We start from the raw sequence: 27,841 nt of genomic DNA on the forward strand, positions 1-27,841 counted from the left end.
TAATCCCTAGTAAACTATGTCCTTGGATGTAAAATCCTACATGTTATAGCAATTCGATACATTTTAAGAAAAAGTAGATTCGATATATATCGAATGTGAGGCTACGTACAAAAAAAAGTTTCGATGGGCATCGTGAGGAATACCAATATGTACCCAATCACCAAATTTCATTGATCCAACGGTAAATCTATTGAAGTTATGCCCATTTACGTATTTGCTATAATAATCGAATCGATTTTTCGATCATACTGACATCTGCACTGTAAAATCCGCAAGGCTATTGGTTTAAAATCCAGTCAATGGGTATCTAGTATTTAATCCCTAGTAAACTATGTCCTTGGATGTAAAATCCTACATGTTATAGCAATTCGATACATTTGAAGAAAAAGTAGATTCGATATATATCGAATGTGAGACTACGTACAAAACAAATTTTCATTGGGCATCGTGAGGAATACCAATATGTACCCAATCACCAAATTTCATTGATCCAACGGTAAATCTATGGAAGTTATGCCCATTTACGTATTTGCTATAATAATCGAATCGATTTTTCGATCATACTGACATCTGTACTGTAAAATCCGCAATGCTATTGGTTTTAAATCCAGTCTATGGGTGTCTACTATTTAATCCCTAGTAAACTATGTCCTTGAATGTTAAATCCTACATGTTATAGCAATTCGATATATTTTAAGAAAAAGTAGATTCGATATATATCGAACGTGAGACTGAATACAAAACATACTACCATAGAGTATCGTGAGGAATACCAAGATGTACCTGTTTACCAAGTTTCATTGGTCCAACGTACACACTTATCAAGTTATGCCAATTTGCGTATTTGCTATACTAATCGAATCGTACTTTAGACACTGCTGACATCTGTACTGTAAAATCCGCAATCCTATTGATATCCCTTCTATGGTCACTCCCTTATCCCTGCCTTCTCTAATATCCCCGCTTTCAAAATTTAGCCGATGTTCTTATATTGGTGACGTAGACAGACGGGATGCGTGTATTTCTTACGGGGGCCTAATACAAAAAGATATGAATTCAAATCGATGTATCTTCATTAGGAAACATAATTCATCTAAATAATTTATGTGTGCGCATAATTCATTTTTTTCCCTACATATTGTTAAAATTTTTATTTCCGTAACTATGTAAATAAGCCCAAAAAATGGCTCAATCGAATACAACCTTGTATCGATCATAACTTCGAGTCTAATCAATCGATTCGCCTGATTTAACTTTTGTTGGATGAATGACATTTTCAGTCGTATTTTGTATGACATTCATGTTCAAAACTTGATTAATAAAAAAGTTATTAGCGATTAAAGCGTATCCAAGGAGATTCGTATCGATATAACTCGCACATGAATCGATCGAGCGGAATGGTCATCATTGCAAAAGTTGACCATTTTAATAATATTATTTATCTGAAAATTTCATTCCTCTAGCTTAAACGGTTGCTAAGATATTCAAGATTGCATGCTCCACAAAAAAATGGCGACAATGATTTTTCGCTTGCAGGACATTTTTCGGAATTTAATTATTAATTAACCAAGAGGGATACGGCGAAAGTAAGCTCAAACGTGAGGGTTCGGAGAACCCTCTAACGGTTTTTCTTGGAGATTCCAAATTTTCATATGGCACATGATTCAACGCCGAAATCCAAGATTGAAAATTCGACCACCTCTACAATGGAAAGTCGAAATCGTTTATTCCTCGGAATTGTTTCGACATATGAAAATTTCGAGATAGCCAAAAAATCAACCAAAAAATCTAGTATCTTGCGTTTCAAGGAATTTGTCCTGTGATGATTGCAAGTTGGTCAAAAAAATTCTTTACGTAGTGCCATAAGAAAAGCATGGGGCACTTTCAAAAAATCATAAAAAATACTAAATATCAATTTATCGCAATGACAACCACACCAAAAAATCAACCAAAAAATCTAGTTTATGTCAAGGGAATCTCATGTTCCTCACATATTTAGAAATACATAATAAAAGTGAAAAAGTTTTAGTCCCATAAGCCTCCCATGTTAATTCAAGTCGATATATCTCGAAAACTAATCGACTTTTTTAAGATTTCAGATTTTTCCTCCCGATGAATTTTTTTTTACTTTTACGTACAATATTCCATATTCCCACACATATCACAGTTTGGGCTGCTAATTTGTATCAATCACACAATCAGTGAATTAGTTTGCAGCTATTATAGGGACGTTAACGAGTCGATTGGGCGCTTGAATTCATCAAGCGGGTAATTAGGGGGGGTGGAAACATAGTTGTGTCACATATTTTCGAGTCATGTGCCCATAAGTGGTTTAATATTCAAAAATTTCCCCGCCGTTTTTTGAAAGGGTAAGGAACTAAATTTTTCACTGTTAGAAATATTTGTTATTTTCAATGTGATTTTATTTGACGGATAATTGATTCTTTGATCCATTAAGTTAACCATTGACACATAATCGGAATAAGGTTTTAAAAATTTCAAGAGAGTGTTGATTATGTGGTTATTTTTCAACTGTTAAAGTTCATAAGCATTGTGATAAGCCACTCTTGAAAATACAACGCAGATTCTTTAGATAAATATATAAAGATATTCCACTTGCAAAACGAATGTCCATAATGCAGTTTGTAAAATACTGAATTGTAACGATTTTTCTAATTTCTTTGGTCTTAAAAAATAGTTATTCTCAAGATATTCCAATTTGCAAAAAAGATTTGGCATATTTGCTATCATAATCGTATCGAATTTCAAAGTATACTGACACGTGCATTGAAAATACGCAATCCGATTGATTTACCTTCCAATCTTTGATCATCAACACTAAAATTCCTGGTCAACTATGTACGTGCATGCAAAATCCTATGTTATAACGATTCGATATATTTTAAGAAAAAGCATATTCGATATGCATCAATCGTGAGACTACATGCAAAACATATTACCTTTGGGAATTGTGAGGAATACCAAGATGTACCAAGCAACAAATTTAATTGGTCCAACGGATACACTATTCAACTTGTGCCAATGTTATGTATTTGTTATAATAATCGAATCCATTCTTCGATTATACTGGCATTTGTATTGTTGAATCCGCAATGCTACTGATTTAACATACAGTCTATGGCTATCTTCCACATAATTATATTGGTCAACTATGTCCTTGGATGTAAAATCCTATATGTTATAGCAATACGATATATTTTAAGAAAAAGTAGATTCGATTAATACCGAACGTGAGACTATACACAAAATATGTTTCATTTGGGCATTGTGAGGAATACCAAGATGTACCCATTTGCCAAATTTCATTGGTCCAACGTATAAACTAATCAAGTTTTGCAAATTTGCGTATTTGATAGAATAATCGAATCGATCTTGCGATTACACTGCCATCTGTACTGTAAAATCCGCAATGCTATTGGTTTAATTTTCAGTCTGTGTATCTACTATAAATACCTGGCCAACTATGCCCTTGGATGCAAAATCCTATTTGTTATAGCGGTTCGATATATTTGAAGAAAAAGCATATTCGATATATATCGCACGTTAGACAACATACAAAGCATATTTCTGTTGGGCAGTGTGAGGATTACCAAGATGTGCACATTCGCCAAATTTCATTGGTCCAACGGGTATACTTTTCAAGTTATACCAATTTGTGTATATGCTATAATAATTGAATCGATTTTTCGATCATACTGACATCTGTACGGTAAAGTCCGCATATCCCATTGGTTTAATTTTCAGTTTATGGGTATCTACTATTTAATACCTGGTCAACTTTGCCTGTGGATGTAAAATCCTACATGTATTAGCAATTCGATATACTTTAAGAAAAAGTAGATTCGATATATATCGAATGTGAGACTACGTACAAAACAAATTTTCATTGGGCATCGTGAGGAATACCAATATGTACCCATTCACCAAATTTCATTGATCCAACAGTAAATCTATTGAAGTTATGCCCATTTACGTATTTCCTATAATAATCGAATCGATTTTTCGATCATACTGACATCTGTACTGTAAAATCCGCAAGGCTATTGGTTTAAAATCCATCAATGGGTATCTTCTATTTAATCCCTAGTAAACTATGTCCTTGGATGTAAAATCCTACATGTTATAGCAATTCGATACATTTTAAGAAAAAGTAGATTCGATATATATCGAATGTGAGGCTACGTACAAAAAAAAGTTTCGATGGGCATCGTGAGGAATACCAATATGTACCCAATCACCAAATTTCATTGATCCAACGGTAAATCTATTGAAGTTATGCCCATTTACGTATTTGCTATAATAATCGAATCGATTTTTCGATCATACTGACATCTGCACTGTAAAATCCGCAAGGCTATTGGTTTAAAATCCAGTCAATGGGTATCTAGTATTTAATCCCTAGTAAACTATGTCCTTGGATGTAAAATCCTACATGTTATAGCAATTCGATACATTTGAAGAAAAAGTAGATTCGATATATATCGAATGTGAGACTACGTACAAAACAAATTTTCATTGGGCATCGTGAGGAATACCAATATGTACCCAATCACCAAATTTCATTGATCCAACGGTAAATCTATGGAAGTTATGCCCATTTACGTATTTGCTATAATAATCGAATCGATTTTTCGATCATACTGACATCTGTACTGTAAAATCCGCAATGCTATTGGTTTTAAATCCAGTCTATGGGTGTCTACTATTTAATCCCTAGTAAACTATGTCCTTGAATGTTAAATCCTACATGTTATAGCAATTCGATATATTTTAAGAAAAAGTAGATTCGATATATATCGAACGTGAGACTGAATACAAAACATACTACCATAGAGTATCGTGAGGAATACCAAGATGTACCTGTTTACCAAGTTTCATTGGTCCAACGTACACACTTATCAAGTTATGCCAATTTGCGTATTTGCTATACTAATCGAATCGTACTTTAGACACTGCTGACATCTGTACTGTAAAATCCGCAATCCTATTGATATCCCTTCTATGGTCACTCCCTTATCCCTGCCTTCTCTAATATCCCCGCTTTCAAAATTTAGCCGATGTTCTTATATTGGTGACGTAGACAGACGGGATGCGTGTATTTCTTACGGGGGCCTAATACAAAAAGATATGAATTCAAATCGATGTATCTTCATTAGGAAACATAATTCATCTAAATAATTTATGTGTGCGCATAATTCATTTTTTTCCCTACATATTGTTAAAATTTTTATTTCCGTAACTATGTAAATAAGCCCAAAAAATGGCTCAATCGAATACAACCTTGTATCGATCATAACTTCGAGTCTAATCAATCGATTCGCCTGAAGTAACTTTTGTTGGATGAATGGCATTTTCAGTCGTATTTTGTATGACATTCATGTTCAAAACTTGATTAATAAAAAAGTTATTAGCGATTAAAGCGTATCCAAGGAGATTCGTATCGATATAACTCGCACATGAATCGATCGAGCGGAATGGTCATCATTGCAAAAGTTGACCATTTTAATAATATTATTTATCTGAAAATTTCATTCCTCTAGCTTAAACGGTTGCTAAGATATTCAAGATTGCATGCTCCACAAAAAAATGGCGACAATGATTTTTCGCTTGCAGGACATTTTTCGGAATTTAATTATTAATTAACCAAGAGGGATACGGCGAAAGTAAGCTCAAACGTGAGGGTTCGGAGAACCCTCTAACGGTTTTTCTTGGAGATTCCAAATTTTCATATGGCACATGATTCAACGCCGAAATCCAAGATTGAAAATTCGACCACCTCTACAATGGAAAGTCGAAATCGTTTATTCCTCGGAATTGTTTCGACATATGAAAATTTCGAGATAGCCAAAAAATCAACCAAAAAATCTAGTATCTTGCGTTTCAAGGAATTTGTCCTGTGATGATTGCAAGTTGGTCAAAAAAATTCTTTACGTAGTGCCATAAGAAAAGCATGGGGCACTTTCAAAAAATCATAAAAAATACTAAATATCAATTTATCGCAATGACAACCACACCAAAAAATCAACCAAAAAATCTAGTTTATGTCAAGGGAATCTCATGTTCCTCACATATTTAGAAATACATAATAAAAGTGAAAAAGTTTTAGTCCCATAAGCCTCCCATGTTAATTCAAGTCGATATATCTCGAAAACTAATCGACTTTTTTAAGATTTCAGATTTTTCCTCCCGATGAATTTTTTTTTACTTTTACGTACAATATTCCATATTCCCACACATATCACAGTTTGGGCTGCTAATTTGTATCAATCACACAATCAGTGAATTAGTTTGCAGCTATTATAGGGACGTTAATATCTGCTTTCGGTATCTTAGAAACCTTTGTTTGTGGCAAATAAATTAATCCATTCCTTAACCTACCGTAATGTACATAATAAACGTATTAAATAATATTTTTGCAATGATGTATCATAAGAAAGAGAATTACAAGGGGGGAATAGATGGACGAAATGATTATTTTAGAATTGCTTGGAAGTCAGTGGGTGGAGCAAATAAATAAGAAAAATCGGAGTAAATTACTTATCTACAAAACGTAGGACATTTAAAAAGAAATCCTATGCCTAGAACCTTTGAATGCATCCATATTCGTGAAAATTTAATCGAAAACTTTTATCAGCAACACCACGAAACCCATTTTACCGTTAATATTTTTTGTACTTATTTTTACATGCGTGAAAATCTACAAAGTTATTCAATAATTCCACTACATGCCTTACGGCCATTACCTTGATTTTATTTTCTTCCTTCTTCTATCTCTAATTTTTTTACCAACATGTTAGTATATGGTTTAATATCCTCTACTTGAAAATATCTTCTCAAATTACCTCCCAGTAAAATCCATTTGCGATTTTTCTCCTATGTGTACTGTGCATTCTTCCTCTCTATCTTACGGCATGGTTCATACGGTACATTACACACGTAAGATTTAATGTCCAAGTGATTAAACGCATGAATGAACGCCAAAATCCACCGTGTAATCACCCAAATGCCGTGGGTGCACGAGAAGAAATAAGAACCTGTCCTGATTAGGTTCACGCTCTCGCACAAGTTCCGTCATGGTCCTTCAAGTTCGTTAATGCATTTAAAAATTAGCTCTACTGGTTAATAAATCATGTAACCAACCTTGGAGTAAAAGATGTAGTTAAATTTTCGAACCACGTAAGTGCAGTAATTTTGACTCTTAAGACCTAAAGGATTTTAACTAATTCCATTCCAAAAGAAGGAATTTTACATAATGAAGGCTTTGCGTCGTACGCTTGGTCTCAATTGTAAGGCGCCTAAATTATTTTGGGAATTGAATTATCAATATATTTTATTGTGAGCCTTGAGTGTTGAGTATAATCATGAACCAGACCAAAACAAACATAAAGCAGATAAATAAGCATTTAAAACCCGTAAGGATGGAAAATTTCTCTTTTTTCCGACAACAACCATGACCCAGGGGAAGATAGCCCAATTATTGTTTCTACGAATTATTCTATATGAAGGCTGACTTATGGTATGCTCAAAGCAAGGCTTATTTCAGAGATCATTAAAGGTGTTCTAAAATGAAAATAATAAACCTAAAACGATACTAATTATACATTAAAAACTTTTTATTTTAATACGTTACGTATTATTATGATTAATTAACTTTCGTTTATAAATAATTAAATATCACGTTTAAACGTACTTAAGTACACCGTTAAATTTAAATTTTCCGGAGCATATGGACGCATGGAGTTTAAAAATATACCTTTACATCGATATATTCCGCACATCCCCACCACCCACTGCGAGCGTGAGTGAAGGATCTGAGCGGATTAAAGGAGACGTAGCTCTTTGCCAAGGTCTATGTCAACCTGAATTCTCGACCAGTGACGACACGCGCTCTTTCCATTGTTCCGTTCTCCTCGGAGGCTTTTCGAGCTGCGGCTCGCGTGTCGCAAACGGACCAGTTCCTCGTGTCTGCCCGGCGCACCTCTTGCCCACTTCAGTGCGGAGGGAATATTGGGTGTTGGGTCACGAGGAAGGACACGAGGACGCCCAGCGTACGTGATACGCGAGCCTGAACAGTAATGAGAAAGTTTGAATGCGGAAGTGGCCTTGAAGGAGCTTCCTAGACTTCTCTACACTACTTATCATCTCGTTGCGGTGTAAAACTCGCTTCCATATTTTGCTTTCGTTTTTTGTACGCACGGCTTCTAGGAAAGTGAGCCTTGCCATTCACCACGCCAGCGCCTGAGCGCGCGATAATTTTTTGCACCGGAGAATGAGTATGGCCGGGAGATATTTCTGCGAGCCTTTTGAGATCTATCGCATTGAGGCGTGAAAGAAATGATATTCTTGTATGGTACGAATTTAATACAGTTTATTTACGTACTTCAGCTTTTTTATCTCAACATTATCACCAACTCAAGCCTAAAAATTTTATGAATAGAATTAACAAATGAACATACTTTGAAACGAATGCTAGAAATGAAATTGTGATGCTATTCTTTGTTGGATATAATTTATTAATTTGATCTGACAATCAAACTTCGTAATTTTCCAATAAAATATTATACTGGCATATATTGTCTTCTTTTTTATCTGAGAACGTGAAATAAAACTAGAAATTGAAACAGCGAATTCTCGTCAGGATGTTGATGGCCCAATTATTGTCTCTACGAATAATCCTCTTCGTAGTCTGATTTCATATGCTAAAATAAAGTCTTCTCCTGCCCACAATAAAGGAAATTAATTGTAGAGATTATTTAGGGTGTTGGAAAAAGAAAATTATTAGCAATCAAATGTAAGTACACATTGAAATTTAAATTCTTAAATATCATTGCCAGCATTTAAATTGATAAGTTAAAATATTAGCTTGGAGAGAATGGAACAATTTAAGATTGTTTACGCGGAAACCAGCTGCCTAAGTTTAATATGAAAAATTATTTTTGGTCGCCGTAGTATGACACTGATTACATATTGTACGAGTATTACTTGTGTGGCTATGTTGAGGTTCGTTTAGAAATAATATAATGTAAAAACTTTACATGGTACAGCGACTGATATTTTCTGGAAGGAATAAGGATGAGTGTATGAAGATTTTGGCGGCAATAATAGCGGAATAGTATAATTAAAAAGTAGAAATAAATGGAACTGATCCTACTTTACGGTTTTTTTCTGATGACGTTTTGTCCATTTCAGGAGCTTCAGATGTCCATGGAAATGAAGACAGCCAAGAAATTGCTACTTTCCGAGGATATTACGGGGACATAACACCTCTGCAGAAGCTAATATTACCACTTGGGCCGTGTAAGCTATCCCTTTGGGAACCTTGCGGCAATAAAGATGTAGTTTTTCACTTGTACACCAGGTTAGTACAATGGTATATATTAGACATATTACAAAAAGTAAATTTGGTGACAGAACCATATCCACATATAGCTGGATAAGCTGTCACTTGTGTTTAGGTTTAAGATTAGCTTTTGAACTTTGTTATATTTTTTTGGACGACCATTTGGAACTTAAAATTCTATTTTCAATCTTAAAAACCAATTCACCACATAACTTCTAGTGATTGTCAGTTCAATTAACTTTGAAATTGGGCATCATTTCTGCTGACATTAAAATTTAAGATAAAAAACTACGATTTTTTTCTTTGATCCTACTGAAAATGACGACAACTTTAATGAGTAGTATATTTTTTTTGCGATTAATTCCTCGTTCTTGAACTTTCCTGTCCGTGATGAGAAAATAATAGTCATATCATTGTCTCGTGGTTGTGCAATGTTCATTTCGTCGTAATAACTTTACTTTCTCTTCGGCTATTACATTTTTAATTTTTTTGAGTACTGGTTGGTCATTAAAGAACTTTTATTGCTGTTTCGCTCTTGCACTCGTGCATCGTTGGGATCGATAAGCAATTTATAACAAACAAAAGAATTAAGCGGCAGGCATTGAACACAAATTGATGGTACTAATTTTCTGTCTGTCTTTTTTATCATTTTTACGCCAATTTACGTGCTATGCGTTTCATTTATGCTAATTATTTGATTGATAAGTTTCTCAATCCCTAAAGGCCGTTTTAGACGGGGTACGTACTTGCACAATCTGACGTGTGTACGAAGGCGCAGTCAAAATTACGTCGTGTAAAGCGGTGAATTGCTAGAACACATGTGAGAATGCGTGGACGTGAGATGGCAAAATAGCCCCTGTTATAATTTCGTTCATGCATTCGCGCATTTCCATACCACTTTAGAAATTCATGCAGTTCTAGAATTTGGAATTTCACGGAATTGAATTTTAGAAATTCAATTCCGTGCCCCGTGTAAAACGGCCTTAAGAAAGTGCAATTGAAGTAACTGCGGCTGCAGGGCAATTGTTTTAAAGAAATGATTAATTAATTCTCATATAAAGGTGTTATGCTTTTTTTCACTCATTGGATTATTTGTTTTATTCTTCAATGAGCCTTCCATTGGTATTTATATTCTCCGGTGGAAACAAAATCTAAAAAAAAAGAACTATTTTCGAGGCTAACTTTAAAGCTAATTCTATGCTTCTTCATTTTCCTCTTTGTTTTCCATTGGTTTGGATATTTGTAAGAATTGGATAAAAGTGAATTATTTCTAGCAAAAATGGAGGAGAATACTATCGGCGACGACAGCTGTTTTACCCCGTGACGAAGGCCGAGATTGATTCGTCCGGATTCGATCCCTCGCTGCCGACCAAAATCATCATTCACGGTTATGGTGGGGGCTATGCCGAGGATTTCATTGTTCTGACGTTGAGAGACGGTGAGTTATCGCCCATCCTCAGGAAATGATGCACTCTTGCGCCTTTTTTTCTCCCATTTTTTATTTTATGACTATGCTTAGCCTTAAAATTTTCCCTACACAAGAGAAGGTGGCTACTTTTATCAGGCTAATTATTTGCCGATGTTCCTCTTACATTAAGCTGAACAAAATGATTCTCAAAAACCTAATAATTAACTCCGATTGGTAACAATTATGTCGACATAATCAGATTTCTTCGTTGAGGCTCTTGCGGGTCATTATAGCTGTTTTTTTGTGTGTTCCCGGCTAACTTATTCGGTTCGTTTCCCGACGTTTCGTCGCCGTTGCTGGTCTCTTTGTCTTACGGATTTTCTTAGGAATTCCTTAAGACAAAGTGACCAGCAATGGCCACAAAACGTCGATCAACAAACCGAATAAGCATGCGGGGCACACCCGAAAATACATCACCAACAGCAGCATGATAAGAGTTTTGCTTTTTACTCTCGAGCTTGGCACGTAATTGCTATTAATTGAAGTAGCATATCGAGAGATTAAATTGGAATTCATATTCCTCAGACGTATTTGAAAACTTGACCTTTGTGACTTCATCGCTAAACCTAAAAAAGTCATTGACATAATCATATCCTCTCCTTATTGAGACGTTATGGCAAATTGAAGGTGAATTTTCAATGTCGTATTCCGCCTGAAAATATAGGTAGCATTAAATGACATGTTATCATAACCTCGTAATGACTACCTGGAATTTCCGTGATTCTGTGGAGGCATAGCCGCCGCAACTTTAAACCTATCTTTTGCTTGATCTCTCTTCCAAATTTGTAGTGTCAATGGATAACGTCATTTAAAAGCATTTATTTTAAGAGAAATTTCATATGGTTAACCATAAGTTATAAATTGACCCACGAAAGATTTTAATGACATCCTTCTCTATAGATATTCTAAGAACTCTAATGAATAAATAGTGCCTACTCATGAGAAAATATCCTCCTCTTCTTATTGTTAAGAGTAGGCGAAAATATGGTAATAACAAGTACACGCATCCTGGGGTGTAGTGAGTCTGATTAAAACTTTTGAACTTCCTATTCTCGTTTCTGATTTGTTGAAAATAAGATTTTTACAAGTCTGATTGAAATGTGCTTATCTCCATTCTTCCGAAATAGCTTACATACAATTTGGCGGTGACTTAAACATCATCAACATGGACTGGGGAAATCTTTCCCGTGCTCCCTGCTATCCTGGGGCTGTTATCAACACACTTCAGGTTGGTAAATAATAATCGTATGCGAATGAAATTTTTCCAAGTTTTAAGTTTCTTCAGATTTTATGGAAGAAAATTTGAGATAATGGAAATATTCGGAAAATTTTTGCACTATATCCTGGAAATTCTAAGATTATAGCGTAAGTATCGAAGAAATAATGCATCACAAGAGACCCGTCGAACGGGGGTGATGGGCCATCTTAAATGGTATGTTACAACGCTGCATCGGAATGTGACACTCAGTTCCCACATGAGTGTGAACTCTTCTATGGGTAGCCGAAAGACTAAAAAAATCGTAATTTAATCGAAAAGTATTGCATTAAAATACTATGGCAAGGTCAAAAATCTAAAATTGTCTCAAAACTGGGGAGATAGCGGGACTCGAACAATCTCCTTCATCGTCAATGTAATACATGATTGGACTATCTCTAAAATTTAAATACCAACGTGGCGCGAAGGGGAATTTAAAGTCTATTTTATTGGAATAAATTGAAACTCCGGAGAAAAATGAGATTCAATGTTGATTTCCAAAGCATTTATTTTGAAAGTAATGTATGTTGTTTTTATGGAAAGTTGTATAATGGTAACTTGACTCATAGGTTCATTTCAGTGGACGATTTATACGGGCAAAGGCAAGTAATAAGCAATACTCGCCAAGTATAACGTTTTCCTCCGTGCTGACAAAATTTAAATTTTGGTTAGCAAAGTTTAGGCCGTAATTTTGAATCTATTTTCATGGTCATTTATATACAATGCATTTTTCAAGTCATTTGATGGTAATTCTCGTAAATGGCTTTATCGTTCTTTTTCCCACTTCTGATTAAGAGTGTTTATCAGAGCGATTATAATTATGTTCCTAATGTTAAATTAATCACTATTTATTATATTTACTCTAATTTTTCCCAGGGAGGACATTGTTTGGCTCAGTTCGTGGAGAACCTCGCGAACACGACAGGTATTGAGACGTCTTCGGTCCACGCCATCGGCCTCAGCCTGGGTGCTCATCTTGCTGCCTTCGCCTCAAACGATCTAACCAACGGCCGAAAACTAGGCCGAATCACAGGCAAGTTTAGAATTATCTGGAATGGAGGAGACCATACGTAAACATGAGTATTTGATCCGCAAAAGCAGGGGTGTCATGTTTCCTGAACGGCGTTCCATCACTGGTTAAGAAAAAATATAATAACCAAATAACACTTTTATCAGTTTTGGTACCTCAGTGTTTCTTATATATAAATTCATAGCCAACACGAAAATTTATTTAAAATATGCAGACGTAGTTTGTAATAAAAAACAAACAGGGTAATATTTACTTGAAAACTAAATAAGACAAGCGCGTTCCGGCACTGCTAATTTAGCAATGACACCACTGCTCAAAAGTAAGTGATAACAATCGGAAATATTTTCGAAAGTCTGACGTTTTGTTTGCTTGCAGTGCATCTCTTGATTTATGATAATAGATTATATGCCTACTATAAGGTTACTTCTCTGACAGCTACGCATCAAGTTCATTGTCATCATCATCACTGGTCAACAATCCTTAGATTGGTTTGAGGAAGCTCTCCACTCAATTCTCCTATCTGCCAATCTTTTCACACCTACGTAATTCTTCTCTTTCTCATCCATATTTACCTCTTCCATGTATTTTGTTCAAGACTTCTTCTTCCGTTCTCGCCATCCACTTGTCTCTCAAAGTTTGTCTTCATTAGGCCATAATGTCTCAAGATATGGCCTACAAGGTTGTTCCGTCTTCTCGTCAATGTTTTCATGAGGCTTCTCTTCTCTCCCATTCTTCTCTCCATTACTAACCTCGGTCGATCCATTTGATTCTCATTAATCTTATGTAGCATCATATTTCGAAGGCCTTAACCCCTGATTTCTCCACTGCTGTCCTTGTCCATGCCTCACCTCCGTAGAGAAATGTTACTGAAAACTTTCAATTGGCACACATTCATTTGTCCTATTCTATTGCTTATCACGAGTTAAAGACTTTCTCACCTCGTCGTGATAACAAGCATTTTTTTATTATTCGATGTAATTTTTTTTTCAAATTCTTCACCTGGAAATGGAATCCTCTAGGACTGGATCCTGCACTTCCATTCTTCGCCTCTCTCAGACGCTCCTGGAAGCTGGATGCCTCCGACGCTGACTTCGTGGATGTGATCCACACTAACTCGGGTGTGTTCGGGAAGATCGAGGCCACTGGCCACGTGGATTTTTACGTGAATGGAGGACGGACCCAACCAGCCTGTGCAACGGCAAATAGTAAGTAGGGTGTGGCCTGTTTGAATTGTGTGCTGGTCAAAAACTAGAGTTTTATTCTTGGATCTCAGATTTTCCTGGTGAATGAAAATCTTTGTTTTTAAATCGTATAATATCACAGAGCGGTGCTGAAATTACTAAGAGCTGATGAATCTACCGCAAAGGCCATGAAAATGAGGCCACCGTATTGAAACGCCATGGTAGTTCAACGATTAATCAAACGAAGTTGGAATATCTAGAGGCACTTCATCCGAGTTTTTAGAGTGGTCAGAGTTCTGCCGTGTTAAGCCTGAATCACACGATCATTTTCTTTCGTCGCGAAAAGTGATCACTTGAGCGATCGCTTTTCTTGACGGCAAAAGTGATCGCTCTAGTGATGATTTTTCTGAATCACACGGTCCCTCCCGCCGTCGCCTTTCGCATCACTTTCGATATCACAACTCGTTGTCATAGGACCCGCATAGCGAAAATATATAGCGTGTGTATTTATCTATGTCGTTCCCACGATTTGCAAACGTTGCGCTGCAATCGCTCCATACGGGAGTGCATTCTGATTGGCTGATATGCGGTTTTAGTGACGGTTTTAGCGACGGAAAAAGCGACCGGACGAGTGATAAAAAATAGTGATGGGAATACTCATAGCAATCGTGTTCGCGAAAAACAATTGCCGGCGACGATCATTTGCGAGTGAACTCTATAGTGATCGCGATGGTGATCACTAGGAAATGACGGATAAAATAATCCTCGTAAACATACTGAAGTACTATAATTGTGAGCGGTCCGTAAAAGTTAGATTTCCAAACGTAACCGCGATTATTTATAATAATTTTTCCCTGGAAAAAGATGTTTGAGACATTATTTCACAAAGCCTCATGCCAATAGAGCGATAAATTATGTTTACTGTGTGCGTTAGATAGAGTATTTTAATGTACCAATGAGTTATGACCAAAACTTTCACCAAAGAAATCGCTTTGACCCCTACGAGATTGACAATATTTTGGTCAAAGTAGGCGTGGCTTATCCTACCCAAGCTCCCCCATTCCTGCCAAACTTTGCTCCACGCTCGGAATTAGAGGTGCTACATCCAGTATACTCCAACCTCCTTGGATCAATGCGATTGTAAAACCTGAAAATCTGCATACTATGGGAGATATCGCTTTCCATTCTACTAAATATAGTTAATGAAACAATATTTGTCAATAATTAAATGCACTGAATTGGAATAAATATGACGGATAATTAAGACTTTATTTTAAAATCAGCTGATGAAGCAATTTAGATACCAGTCATAAACACCAAACATAAACAGTTCGACCAATATTGCAGGCAAAAACAACTAATGTATACTTTGTGCGAAAAATCCACAGAGGGAAAATCATTCGCCTTGACCGGGATTCGAACCCGGATCCCTCGATTTCCGGCCGAGTTCGAGGGATCCGGGTCCGAATCCCGGTCAAGGCGAATGATTTTCCCTCTGTGGATTTTTCGCACTATTTGTGCATTGCGGGTGACTCCGTTATCACCGTGGCTAGTCTCGGTACACTTTAACAATGTATACTTTTTCGTAAACACATCATTGACTTTCCAATGGAAGATACTTTTTTACGTTGACGTGGAAATCTGATGACATTTGCTCAATTTTTCTAGTATACCACATTAAAATCACGTCTTCGTTTATTCCGTGAGATACATGCTCTTTAACAACTTATCCTTTGCTCTCATATCATTATACTATTATTTACGACTAAAGCTACGCTTTTTCTGACGTTAATGACTTCTTTTTATATACCTTATAGACATCCAGCTCTGCAGCCATGTTCTTTCAACTTATTATTTTGCGGAGTCCGTGGATAAGAAATCACCTGGATTTTACGGCCTTTCCTGCCCTAGTTATTTCCTTTACGTTGTGGGATTCTGCACTCCAAGCGCTGAGCTGTACACCATGATGGGAGAATACTGCCCCAAGAGGTGATATATCTTGATTTGTTTCGGATAGAAATTCAAATAATACTTCCAATAATTGGTGCTAATAATGGAAGTTCAGTTATTCAGTTATTGAAACGAAGGTAAAATGGCATCATCAATAATAAATATTATATTATACTTGTATTGTAACTAAAAATGGGCAATTGTACTCTTTAAATTTGAGCACTAACATTTAAATTGTACAGTGTATAGTTGCAATTTAGACAATACTTCCGGCTGGTGTCCTTACACCCACCGCCACACGCCTACTGAGACCGCTTGCCTTGAAGTTAACCTTACCAGAGTAAATAGTCACATAAGGAGGGTAGAGGTGGAAGAATATTGTCCTATTCCTGGGATAGAAAGGTCGGGGAGAGAATAGAAGACAGGTCGAGAGGAGGGTTGGGAATTCTCTCAAAATTTTATCTTCGATGTTAGTCCTGATAATGTTGCAATTCAGTGAAACTCACTTCTTTAAACAAATACTTGTGTGTAAAAGGGCAGCGAGTATCTTTGCGCAGGTGTAAGTGCTTTATATCACACCCTCTGGTGATGAAGTCGACGCCTAAAACGTGCTTTCCTTGCAGTGCCCGGGGGATATTCATCGTTCCCACCGCCGAGAACCCTCCGTTCGCCCTCGGCAAGCCTAAAGCCCTCCTGGCTGGTCGTCGGAGAAAATCCAAAAAGTTGTCGAAGGGCGCCAAACAGGGTTCATCTTCGACGAGCAGAGCGGGGGCTTCGAAAAAGAAACCGGCTTGAATCGGTGGGCTGGTTCAGGTGGAGGGTGGCTATATCCATCGGAGGAGAAAGCTGCCTATACAACCCAGAGACTTCTAATCGCACAGCCGAGGTGTGCTAATCCAGTGAAAACGCATACTCGAGCCTCGGAGTAGTGTGTGGGATCAGAAGTCTGTGCCATGTTTGGTTCGGTTACTGGTATCCCAATTGTAGGGCGGCGAGACTTTCCCGAAAATTCTACGTACCTGGTTTGTGGCCACAGAGTTTTTTTCGAATGTCTTTCTTCGAATTTGGCATTTGAATTTAGATCCCCACGAAAACCGTTGTGTTTTATGGGATCTGTTTCACTCCCAAATGTAGCACAATGACTCGTGCGTTTACCTCACCCGCACGTAATATTACTCTGGACTTCGGCTGTTGGGTACTTCCTCGCAGCCATTATTCAGACTCAGCGGCACAAACTACACCTTTTTAAGTATGATAGTTTGAAGTAGGATAGGATTACTTTTGCTGTTGACAGGCCAATCAATTGAGATTGCAACTTTCTGTATGCAAGTGAAATTATCACCGTTGTTCTCCCTTTAACTGAAGAACTAATGAATGTTTTTGTGGCGTACCTTCTGATGATGTTCGATGTTAATTAATCATTGTTTTATTTCGAACGGTTTCACTTGTTACAGAATGACGCTCGCTAAAATGAAGAGCGTTTAAGTGTTATCATTGTAGGGAATAGCTGATACAATTAGTGATTCACCTTGAAGGCCAGTGTAATGTTGTGTTTTGGCCGATTGTGATAATTCTTCTTCCGTCCTTTTCTCAGACATCGTTCTAAAAATATTCTTTATTTGCGAATCGAATTCATGGAAAGCTACTTTTGAAGCATTAAGGGTGGCTAGTATTGTAATTAATTTTAGGAAATAGTAAGCCTTTGGAAAATTGCAGCGTAAAATAGGTATATTCGTTGTTTTTTTCTTCTTGCCAGAAATTTGTGGTTAATGGTGGTTGCTAAGGCAAAGGTGTGACCTCCTACTCGAAATGTGTGAATTTTTCGGGATTACTGCTTACTTAGACGTGAGCTCAGCTCTCTTTCTGTGTCGGTTTTATTAATTTCATGATATTGGAAAAGTATCGTATCGATGTTTACCATGTATTTATGTGTTTGGTGTACCTAAAAATTGAACTCAAATTTGAGTTCATGTGGACATGAAAGCGGAAAATAATCGCGTGGTAAGTATTCCTCATTGTAAGCATGGATCAATCCGCATCAAGATGAGGTGGAAATGACATTGAAACGATCGATGGATGAAAATAGTCGATGTACTGTGAAAAAACTTTGAAAATGTGATATAAAATAAATTTAAGCATGAACATACTTTTTTCTTCTGGAATTCTGTATGCTTTAATTCAAGAAAAGATCGCCATCTTGGACTTTGAGGTTTAGGGTGAAGGAGACGCAAAACCCTCAATGCTATTATTTTGATTTTGGAAGGGAAAAGGTAAGTCATTACCCCTATAAATTCGATATTTCTATGGAGTTATTATTGACTAGGGGGATGAGAGAGGTAAAAAAGAGGGTTATAAACGATCCCTGCAACCTGATTTCTCCGTCACCATCCCAATGACGTCCCCAATGATTTTTTACAAGACTTCGCCACAGAATTACTTCATTGCATACTTCTCATTTTATGAAGCAATGATGAGACCTTGAGTCGAAAGCTTTCCCCGTGATTTGCTGAGTATATAATTTTCTCTGGTAGAACACCCTGTGCTGTAGCATATGGTGGTCATACGTATTTTTACTGAAAAAGTATGCGGAGAATGGACATTTTTGCCAGTTATTTCCTTGAAAAGTATTTGATGTATTTCGGAGTTTCGAAAACATAGCACTCTTTGTCTTTGAAGCTCTATTGGGGTCAATGAAAACTATGCTATTAACAAACCATGTGGTGTGAAGACAGTAAACATTAGCATCACTACAGCCACGACCCCAACCAGTCGCACAGCGCCAGTTTTAACATTACTTCAATTACATGTACGCTTACTATGCTAAAGGCAACTGGCCTGACTTGGTCAAACAAAAGTTTTGGATTTGGTCCTCCCAACTACGATCCTTTTCAAATATCTTTGCGACGCCCTGTCGTGCTAGTTCGGAATGTTTCGAGCGAATGGAAATTCGCAAAATCATCAGTGACTTCAGCATTTCACGTCATTTTATTAAAACATAAAGTCCCTTTTACTAAGCTAAGGTTGTACAGCTGACACTTTCGGGAAGTGACCAAGCAAGCTGATGTACTTGCTACGACTGAATTTTCAGTGGAGATTTCACAGCGGACGTCCCGCGCAGAAAGAAATAAAGCTTCACGTACCACAATTTTTCCACTTTTTTATTCAATCACGTCAAGGATTCGCGCCTCGGTCTTCAGCCAGTGGCTGTAAAGCTTCCTTGTGCAATTTGGCTCGTCGGCGCGATGACTATGAGTTCCCTCCCGAACTCTGGCTCCTTCCCTTGAGTGTCGGGCCTCTTCTCGTCCGTCTCCACGATCTCCAGCGTCCGCTCCCCGCCACCGTAGTCGTTTATCCGGGCGATGGCCCACAGCACCCGCGCAGACTTCTGCCGGCTCCCCGGCTCCCGCCGCGACCGATGGCGCAATCGCTTCCTCCCGCAATCTGCGGCCGATGTCGCCTCCATCGTCGAATTCGTCCGCCTCGGGTCCTCGACACTTCTCCTGGCCAGTTCACCCCTCTCCAGGGTTGATTGGACCCCTTTCCTCGGCTCTGCTTGGTTTGTTCGCCCTTCCTCCGTTGGTGGCTCTCTGTTGGCACACCTCCTAGATTTGCTGGGTTTCAGTTCCATTTCGCGGACGCCGACCACATTGCCACTTCGGTCGCAAACTGGTAGACGAAGGCTGGTCTCCGATGAGTTTTGAGATATCTTCTCTCCCCTCTCGACGTCCCAAACATTTCCTACCTAAATAAATAAAAAATTATTATTCTATGGTATGAATCAATGGATCAATTATGCACAAATCAATTACGTTTAATCACTAAAATGATATTTGGCATTTTATTATATTCAGTTTTAGTTTTTTGCGAATCTTTATGGGTGAAACATAAAACATGGATAATAATTAAGCGAATGCATTTGATTTTTGAACAGGTAAGTGAATGCAATATTTAAAGTGCCATATTTCCCTCAGGAAAACAAATTGAAATTTTAGTAATAAATTAAAAAGGCCTGTTGTATGTGATATTGAATGCTTAGGTATGATGTATTTCATATGAACAAGAATTTAACACGGTATTACTCCACTGTGTTAAAATAGGTAAATCGAATGTAAAAAAAAACTAATTACTGCTGCTTGATTATTCCTTTTTCGTAACGAATTACTTCTTTTAAACTTAGGTTATCATGTTAGATTTTTCAGGAAAATAGAATCAACCCTTTTAGAAATTTTCCTGTACCTGAAATTTTGAAGATTGAACCTCAATTATTTCATTGATGTACTCGCTGAAAATGTTTTATTCTTTATACCCTGAAACTGTGAAGATGATAAATTATGTTTTCTCTGAGTAATTCGTCGCCAATAAATAAAAATTATGATAGGCCGAGAGTCAGTGATGCGTTCTTTCAACGCCTTAGATGACGTAAAAATTCATTGCCACAGTTTAGTCAAAACTTGTGAGTGAAACTGCTGCAAGTTATTGAATCCATTATACTAAGGTAGTGCGATATTAGAATGTAAATATTAGACACAGATTATTTTATTTAGATACCGATGAAAACGATCTATGCTACTCATTTTTCTTCAAGTCTTAACAACGCTCTTCACGCACCATGATAAGTTATGAAGTTCAGTGTCATTTATGTAAGTTATGAAGTTCAGTCATTTTACGCTTTCCTTTTCCTTCTCTCACTACTCTCGGAATCTCAAGCACTCTCGATTCTCGTGTGAGAAAGGGCAAATCCTGAAAGCGATTAACAAAAGAATGGAATGGGACATTTAAACTTTTAAACGTGACGGAACATGAGTATTCAAAAGTTACACATCTTGGTTCATAAGTTTCCCTTAATTGACGTGAAAATGACAATTTCTTAGAAAGAAAACTTTTTGTCAGATTCGATGCCGAAACACTTTGTAAAAAAGAAATCGGTTCGCTTATTAACATTTTCATATGGATTACGCGAAAAACTATTTTTATTTTTTTTAACTCTTTGGGCAAAAACGAAAGAATAATTCATTGTGAGTTATGTGAATACGGTTGGCTAAAAGTTTATGATAAATAATAATAATCAGGTTATTGCCATCCACGTTCAGTGTGACGGGAACTGTACATTATATTAAGCTGGAATTTCCCTTTCCACAATTTACATAGCTTGATACGTTCACAGCCACACCTCAAGAGTTTTCTTGTTTGAAGCTCGTTTTAATCGTAGTGTATTGGATATGTAACTGATGTAAAATTTTGTTCCCACTGAGAAACTTCCACTAATTGCGGTTCGCTGCAGATACACGCTTCAAAAAGAAATTGGACGTCAATAATTTGAACAATACTATTAGAAAAGGATACTATAGTAAAAAATTTCCAAATACTAGGCACTAGTTCAACGCTTTCACGGACTACGCCAGATCTGAGCGAATGCTTGTTAGTTCCTACAATACTACTCCCTTGGTTAGACGAGTGACTAATGTAATAGTTGTTCAGGAAAAAAATTCGTAATAAATTAAAAATAAATCAATAGGAACCTTGCCTAACCTGATGTATCTATGATCGTGATATGATGTCAACTATACCGATTCAACTCACTTGCGAAGGGAAATTTTACCTGAGGTTACTTACCTTGGTGGCCTCGTTGTAGTCGTTTTCCGTATAGTACCCTTCTTTTGAAGACCTTGACGGTTTAGCATCATTCCTCGCGCCCTCCTCCAAACATTTTATCTTTTCCTCCGCATCTGCATATTCGACAGTTGACTTTGTCTCCACCGTTTCTTCCTCCTCTATGGTTGTGCATAGTTTTCCACGAAGGGTGGTGGAAACCTCTGAAATTCTTTTGCTGCGCTTGTAACCGTTCTTCCTCCTCAGCATTTCTAGGAAACTGTTCCGTTTCGTGGGGGGTTGCTTAGGAATCTCTTCTGCATTGGTCTTCTCGACTCTACTCTCGAATGAATCTTCGCTGAAAGGAATTTTATCACCGAACTCCTCCGTATTCTTCACCTCAGTATTTTTTTCTCTTCTCGTTATGACCTTTGCAGTTTTTCCATCCTGGGAAGGAATCTCCTCCAATTCTAAGAGATTCTTTTCTCTGGTGGTGGGTTGGTCTCTGCAAACGGCGTAGTCGTCCTTTCTTGTCAGCCCGGCGTCTGAGCACCGGGGCTCGAAGCAGGTCGATATGGGTGGGGGTCTACTGGAATATGTGTCACTTTTATTTTCGCATTTTCCTTCACCAGGGTCACCTTTCTCGAGAATATCTCTTCCTCCAGAAATTTCACCACTCACCTCTTCGCCTTCCTTATTATCTTTATTGTCGCTCGTCTTTCTAGAGGATACTTCATCTGTCCCTTGTTTAACATGGTCATAGTTTCCAGCATCACTCACTTCTTGGTACAGATTATGGTCTTGTGATGAACGCATGGCGGAGTTTTCGTCTGGAACCCAGCTGTTGTCTTCAACTTGTGTTCTATTGAGATTAGCGTATTCGTTGCATCTGTTTAAAGGCCTAGCAAGCATTGGAACAGCGATGGTCTGTCTGGATGAACACGGTCCACGACTTTTTGGCGCCATGCCATCACCATTTATTTCTTCACCCGAGGGATGCGTTAATCTATTGCCCCGAGTAGAGCATGGTGTTAAATAGTTTCTGCCCGCCAGAGTATTTGGTGTTTCAGTTTCATCTATATGATTTATTTGTCCTTTTTCCGTTGATGACTTAAATCTCTCTCCATTAATCATCTGAGTCTCTTGACGTGTTTCATCGCATAAATCAGCAATTTCTTCACTGCATGAGGGCTTGCGACCACTTTCGTTTTCTAGGCTTTTATCCCCCTCCATATAATAGCTATAGTTCATGGTCGCGCTGCTAAGCGGACCTTCTTCTATTGTTCCTCGGAAATGAGGCACCGCGTAGTCCCATCCGACTGAATCGTCGTTTCGAGGCTCTTGACAAATCCCCATTCTTTCCTGAATCGTGGGTTTCCTTTCTTGCGCGTTGGATTTGGGTGGTATACAGGCCATAGAGCTTCTACTTCTCGGTAATGTCCGTCTTTGGATCGGGCTCTCGGTGGTCATGTCTAGTCGAGGCCTATTCTTTCTGCACGGAAACGGTTTTGGTCTTGCTGAAGGAGCTGTGGTTTCGTTCATCGTCGAATTTTGTATTCGGTAGAGTGATCTGCTTTGCTGCACGGAATCTTGTGGCCATCCTCCTGGAACGCGACGATCCCGGCAGTGTGAAGCGGGAGAGAATGCACTCTCTTTCGGCAGCAAGGATGTCCCCAGTTCAAGAGCTCCTCCAATTGCGCGGGCTTGCAATGCAATCGTTTCCACCAAGCCCTTTGAGAGAGACAGGGCTCTGCACACGCCCCAGTCAGATCCAGTTGTTGCTTCTCGATTATGACTCTCTGTGATGTTTCTTCTGTTTTTGCACGGTTTTCTTGCAATTGGAGTCGAGGCAACAATATTTTCTTCTTCGCTCTGATTTTCACACAAATTTTCTCTTTCGGGCTCACCCTTGATAACAGCCGATGTTACGACGACGTCCGGCTCCTCCGTCTGTGACATTTTGTCTTGAGTTGTAACTTTTTGCCTCGAAAATTCTGTTTTAACAGGAAAAAGTTCGTTGTCGGACAGTTGTATTCCTATGCTCATCATTTGTGGGACTTCATTCGACTTCTTGGAAATTCCTTCTTCAGCCGCGGCGGGAGATTCTTCTTCTTTGGAGGTGATACTTCTCGCTGGCAAGACCGTGTTCAGGGATTCGCTCTCCACTAACGTCTCGCTCGGTGTTGTCCGCTCTCGCCTCGGGAGATTTCTAGCCTTTGAAGAAAATACGTTCTTTCCACTATATTAATTATTTTTGGCTACAGGATTCCTACTTAAGCGTGAAAAACTTAAAAAGCACGGTGAGCTTAAAAAGACTATTGTCCAATGTTTGCTTGAAGGATAATTAAACTCGCTCTCTTTTAGTGGTTGCTGAGTGTGATACATTTTACTCCAATTAAGAAAAACCGTGACGCGCACCACATAGACAAAATAAGATTGTATACATTTCGTGGGTGAAAATATAAGCAGAAGATGGAATTTGCTGCTTTTGGCGTCATAATTATAGGATATCATTCAGCCAAATACATACTTTACTGCTACTCCTAACCCATTTTATACCTAATTGTGGAGTGGTATTCTTTTGTTGAGTGATATAATACCCTTGGGTTAGTAGGGTGGAGGCGGGAAGAAGGAGAAATATTGGTCACTGAATTTAAAGAATTTATAGGGACATGGCCCTTTCCATCGAAAGCTAAATATTGTCATGGTTTTTAAACTTCAATCAATGCCAAAACTTATCTGGTAACTTCAGGATATTTAATTTACGGCATTTACAACAAAAAAACTAAAAAATAACATCTCTACAAGACTACAATGTGGTTCCTACTATCACTCCCTCACCGTCTCTCTGGACCGTCCACGGATTTCTCCCTCCATTCGGTCATCATCCATGTCCTGCCAACTCCCATGTTCCATCTCCTTTTCCTCATCTTCCATCTTCTTTTCCTCATCTCCTTTCCTACGGCCCCTTTTGCTTTTAATCGGGGCACCCTTAAAGGTTAATAAAAGTATATAATTATCAAGAGAGGAAGGTGTTGGAAGCATAGTAGAATGTAATGTCCGATTTTTAGGCCATGATCACATGCGCAATCAGTATTCATCGAAATATTTAAATCAGGTTTAAATACGATCGCAAATACAGGCGATGACATTTTTTTATCTTCTGTATTTGCCGGATTATCTTTATTTAGATTAGATTATCTATATTTATGTAGATTTATCTCTATTGACGATAATGTATTTCCTATTATCAGTCCCTCACCGTCTCTCTGGACCGTCCACGGTTTTCTCCTTCCATTTGGTCATCATCCATGTCCTGCCAATTCCCATTTTCCATCTCCTTTTCCTCATCTTCCATCTTCTTATCTTTATCCCCTTTCCTACGGCTCCTTTTGCTTTTAATCGGGGCACCCTTAAAGGTTAGTAAAATAATATAATTATCAAGAAAGGAAAGTGTTGGAAGCATAGTACAATGTAATGTCCGGTTTTTAGGCCATGGTCCCATTCGTAATCAGTATTAATCGAAATATTTAAATCAGGTTTAAATACGATCGCAAATACCGGCGATGAAACATTTTTCATCTACTGTATTTGCCACAAAAACACTTAATATCTCTACGGACTATAATGTGGTTCCTACTATCAGTCCCTCACCGTCTCTCTGGACCGTCCAAAGTTTTGTCCTTCCATTCGGTCATCATCCATGTCCTGCCAACTCCCATGGTCCATCTCCTTTTCCTCATCTTCCATCTTCTTTTCCTCATCTTCTTCCCTACGACTCCTTTTGCTTCCGATCGACTCTCTGGGCTTCTTATATCCTCCCTCTCTCTTCTCTTTCAACTCTTGTTTCCACTGTCTCATATCCTGCTCTAGCCTCGCTCCCATCTTGCTTCGGCAGCAGCAACAGCAGATTTCCGCCGTCTCGAGGATGACATGGTCCAGCATGGGCGTGAGCAACATCCTCAGCTGGTTCACAGCACCTTTGCGGAATCCCGCGCCCCGATCACAGCGTCTCTCTTTCTTCTTCCGCTGGAACGAATTCTCCGAGGTCGCAGTCCGGCCATGGTACTCGATAGATGAGCCGTTGGCACTTCGGCGTTCTTTTGTTTCGATACTTCTTCTGGAGGTTACGCTTCTGAGGAGTGGGCTCGCAAACTCCACGGCTCCGATGAGCGTGTCACCGATACTCGGACCCAGGATCCCTGACGTAACGTTCCTGGCGATGTGTGATCTGGTTCTGCCTGCGAGAGAGTTATCATGTGAATTATTGAGCAGAAAGCCTTGGTAATAGAAAGGTTTTACGATTTACCGTTGAATGGACGAAGTTGAGTCTTAGCTCTCATGGATACAGAAGAATTCTTCAATAAAAAAAAATAAAAAAATAAGCATAAATATAAAAAAATAACTACTCCGTGTTGAATAAATACATGATCAATATGAGGTATCTTTGCATAGATTGGAAACCTATCGATAAAAACTTTTATGTACAAGGCTCAGCTTTGAATTTTTCATCAAAAAATGTAATACCGAAAAATGCTGAGGTACCGGGGAAATTATCTTAATTACAAATTTAGAATAGGTACAGGAATAATCTACTCAAAATAATTACTAAATCAGGGATCAAGGTGACTTTCTTGGCAAGACGGTGGTCGAAAGCTAGGAATTGACGGAATAAATTTATTTCACCATTGGCAGTACACACATCTGCAAGGATAAAGTCAATATAAAATTGACAAACAATTACATACATACATGAATATTGAAATTACCAGGTTCTTGGGAATTTCCAAGATAATCATTTAACTATGATATGTGCAACATTAAAACAGAGTCCAGTGGGTTAATAAATACTAACAGAAGCATGGAAAAAATAGGCATTCCAGTTGCCATCTAGGAAATTACTTTACAATGCATCCTCCAGGTATTCATTAACACTGTAGCAGCATTTTTCAGCTAGGAGAAGTTTTAGTTTCTTTTTAAATAGTGGACCTAACCCCTATTTTTGGTTAAGAAAACGTCGAATAATTTTTCACTCAGCTTTCAAACTGAATAGGTATTTATTTCAGTGGTTTACTACCCGCATAGGAGTGCGGGTTCTTTAGTCTATGCATACGTTGTGTACGGACCACACCCACCATACCTTCGAAGGTGATTTAGTGAGAATAAATTTAGAACAATTCATAATTGTTCATATTTTTCCAATCCGGAAAATAGGAAATAAATAGTGGAAAGGTAAAAATGGTACAAAATATTCCTCACAAACTCTCTTGTAACTCACAGCGAGAGCTAACGAGTCTTTGGACTTGAAGTGTAGCCCTCAAAAATTCAATCACTGCCATATATTTCGCTTAAAAACATGTAGTGTTTATATAAAATTGTCAATAACAGGAGTTAAAGCGGTGTTGTCACGTTTGGCGTTGGATAATTACTTCACAAATTTTCAATGACGGTCTCGATTTGGACTCACCATGTTACTACCAATGACAAAGAACTTACCTTTGGATTTTTTTGGATGTTCTTCATGGTTTCCATTCGTTGAAGATAGTGAGTAATTGGAATACTTTCCACAACCATTCTGTGCACTGCCACTTGATCTCTGTTTTGAAATTCGTCTTCCTGAATGTGATGATGCTTCTATCATATCAAGATTAAAATGTCTTCTGAGATGGAAGATTTAGATGATAAGGGGTGGTAGTGTTTGAAGGATCGGCCCGGGAACATAATCCTCTAATGATTTTGTTTGCCATTTATACTAAACATTTAGAAAGAAGAGAGTCTCGCGTAATGCGCGGTTTCCATGCTTGGCGGATTTTGTTTATTTGTTTTGATTCCCATCCAAATAACCTAGGTTACCTCATAAATTTGGTGCATTATATTTCTATCATTTCTGGAACTACATTTGAAATAGAAACATATTTTGTGATTGTGTGAGGGAAGTTTGTAAGTTCAAATAATTTTATATTAATATTTTTAACCATTGAACATTTTCGAACCAGCATTTTTGTGT

The 27,841-nt window shown here is 37.9% G+C and overlaps 2 protein-coding genes and 1 long non-coding RNA gene across 6 annotated transcripts in view; 1 reads left to right on the top strand and 2 right to left on the bottom strand.

Moving 5' to 3' along the window:
• LOC124157588 (pancreatic lipase-related protein 2-like) overlaps positions 1–18,391 on the top strand; it is a 41,874-nt gene extending 23,483 nt beyond the window's left edge. The window contains exons 2-8 of the mRNA XM_046532438.1: positions 9,211–9,379; positions 10,636–10,799; positions 11,957–12,057; positions 12,961–13,117; positions 14,134–14,319; positions 16,113–16,284; positions 16,869–18,391. Of these exons, the coding sequence (XP_046388394.1) occupies positions 9,211–9,379; positions 10,636–10,799; positions 11,957–12,057; positions 12,961–13,117; positions 14,134–14,319; positions 16,113–16,284; positions 16,869–17,040 (1,121 nt within the window). The 3' untranslated portion in view covers positions 17,041–18,391. The remainder of the gene's footprint in view (positions 1–9,210; positions 9,380–10,635; positions 10,800–11,956; positions 12,058–12,960; positions 13,118–14,133; positions 14,320–16,112; positions 16,285–16,868) is intronic.
• LOC124157589 lies at positions 8,618–13,033 on the bottom strand. Its single transcript, XR_006864622.1, has 2 exons — positions 12,946–13,033; positions 8,618–8,738 (listed from the first exon to the last, which is right to left on the bottom strand). It is a non-coding gene; the product is annotated as an uncharacterized LOC124157589 (long non-coding RNA).
• An 820-nt stretch (positions 18,392–19,211) lies between the features above and the next one.
• Positions 19,212–27,635, bottom strand: LOC124157587. 4 transcript variants are annotated; one of them, XM_046532433.1, is made up of 6 exons: positions 27,331–27,635; positions 25,489–26,075; positions 25,097–25,246; positions 24,676–24,825; positions 21,859–24,048; positions 19,212–19,987 (listed from the first exon to the last, which is right to left on the bottom strand). In XM_046532433.1, exons 1-6 carry the CDS (start codon positions 27,473–27,475, stop codon positions 19,439–19,441), a joined length of 3,771 nt encoding a protein of 1,256 aa, XP_046388389.1. In that variant the 5' UTR covers positions 27,476–27,635; the 3' UTR covers positions 19,212–19,438. The 4 variants fall into 4 exon arrangements, with proteins under 4 accessions (XP_046388389.1, XP_046388390.1, XP_046388391.1 ...); XM_046532434.1 differs by lacking the exon at positions 25,097–25,246; XM_046532435.1 differs by lacking the exon at positions 24,676–24,825.
• Between the last annotated feature and the right edge of the window lie 206 nt (positions 27,636–27,841).

This window comes from Ischnura elegans, chromosome 4 (assembly GCF_921293095.1).
Source record: "Ischnura elegans chromosome 4, ioIscEleg1.1, whole genome shotgun sequence".
In the NCBI taxonomy this organism is placed as follows: domain Eukaryota; kingdom Metazoa; phylum Arthropoda; class Insecta; order Odonata; family Coenagrionidae; genus Ischnura; species Ischnura elegans.

Excerpts from the sequence above, each read along its gene's own strand:
- LOC124157587 (XM_046532433.1), bottom strand. The coding sequence starts at position 27,475 with ATGATAGAAGCATCATCACATTCAGGAAGACGAATTTCAAAACAGAGA. Across the intron at positions 24,826-25,096 it reads GTGGACGGTCCAGAGAGACG|GGTGCCCCGATTAAAAGCAA; the intron begins GTGAGGGACTGA and ends TTAACCTTTAAG. Across the intron at positions 19,988-21,858 it reads ACTACAACGAGGCCACCAAG|GTAGGAAATGTTTGGGACGT; the intron begins GTAAGTAACCTC and ends TTATTTATTTAG.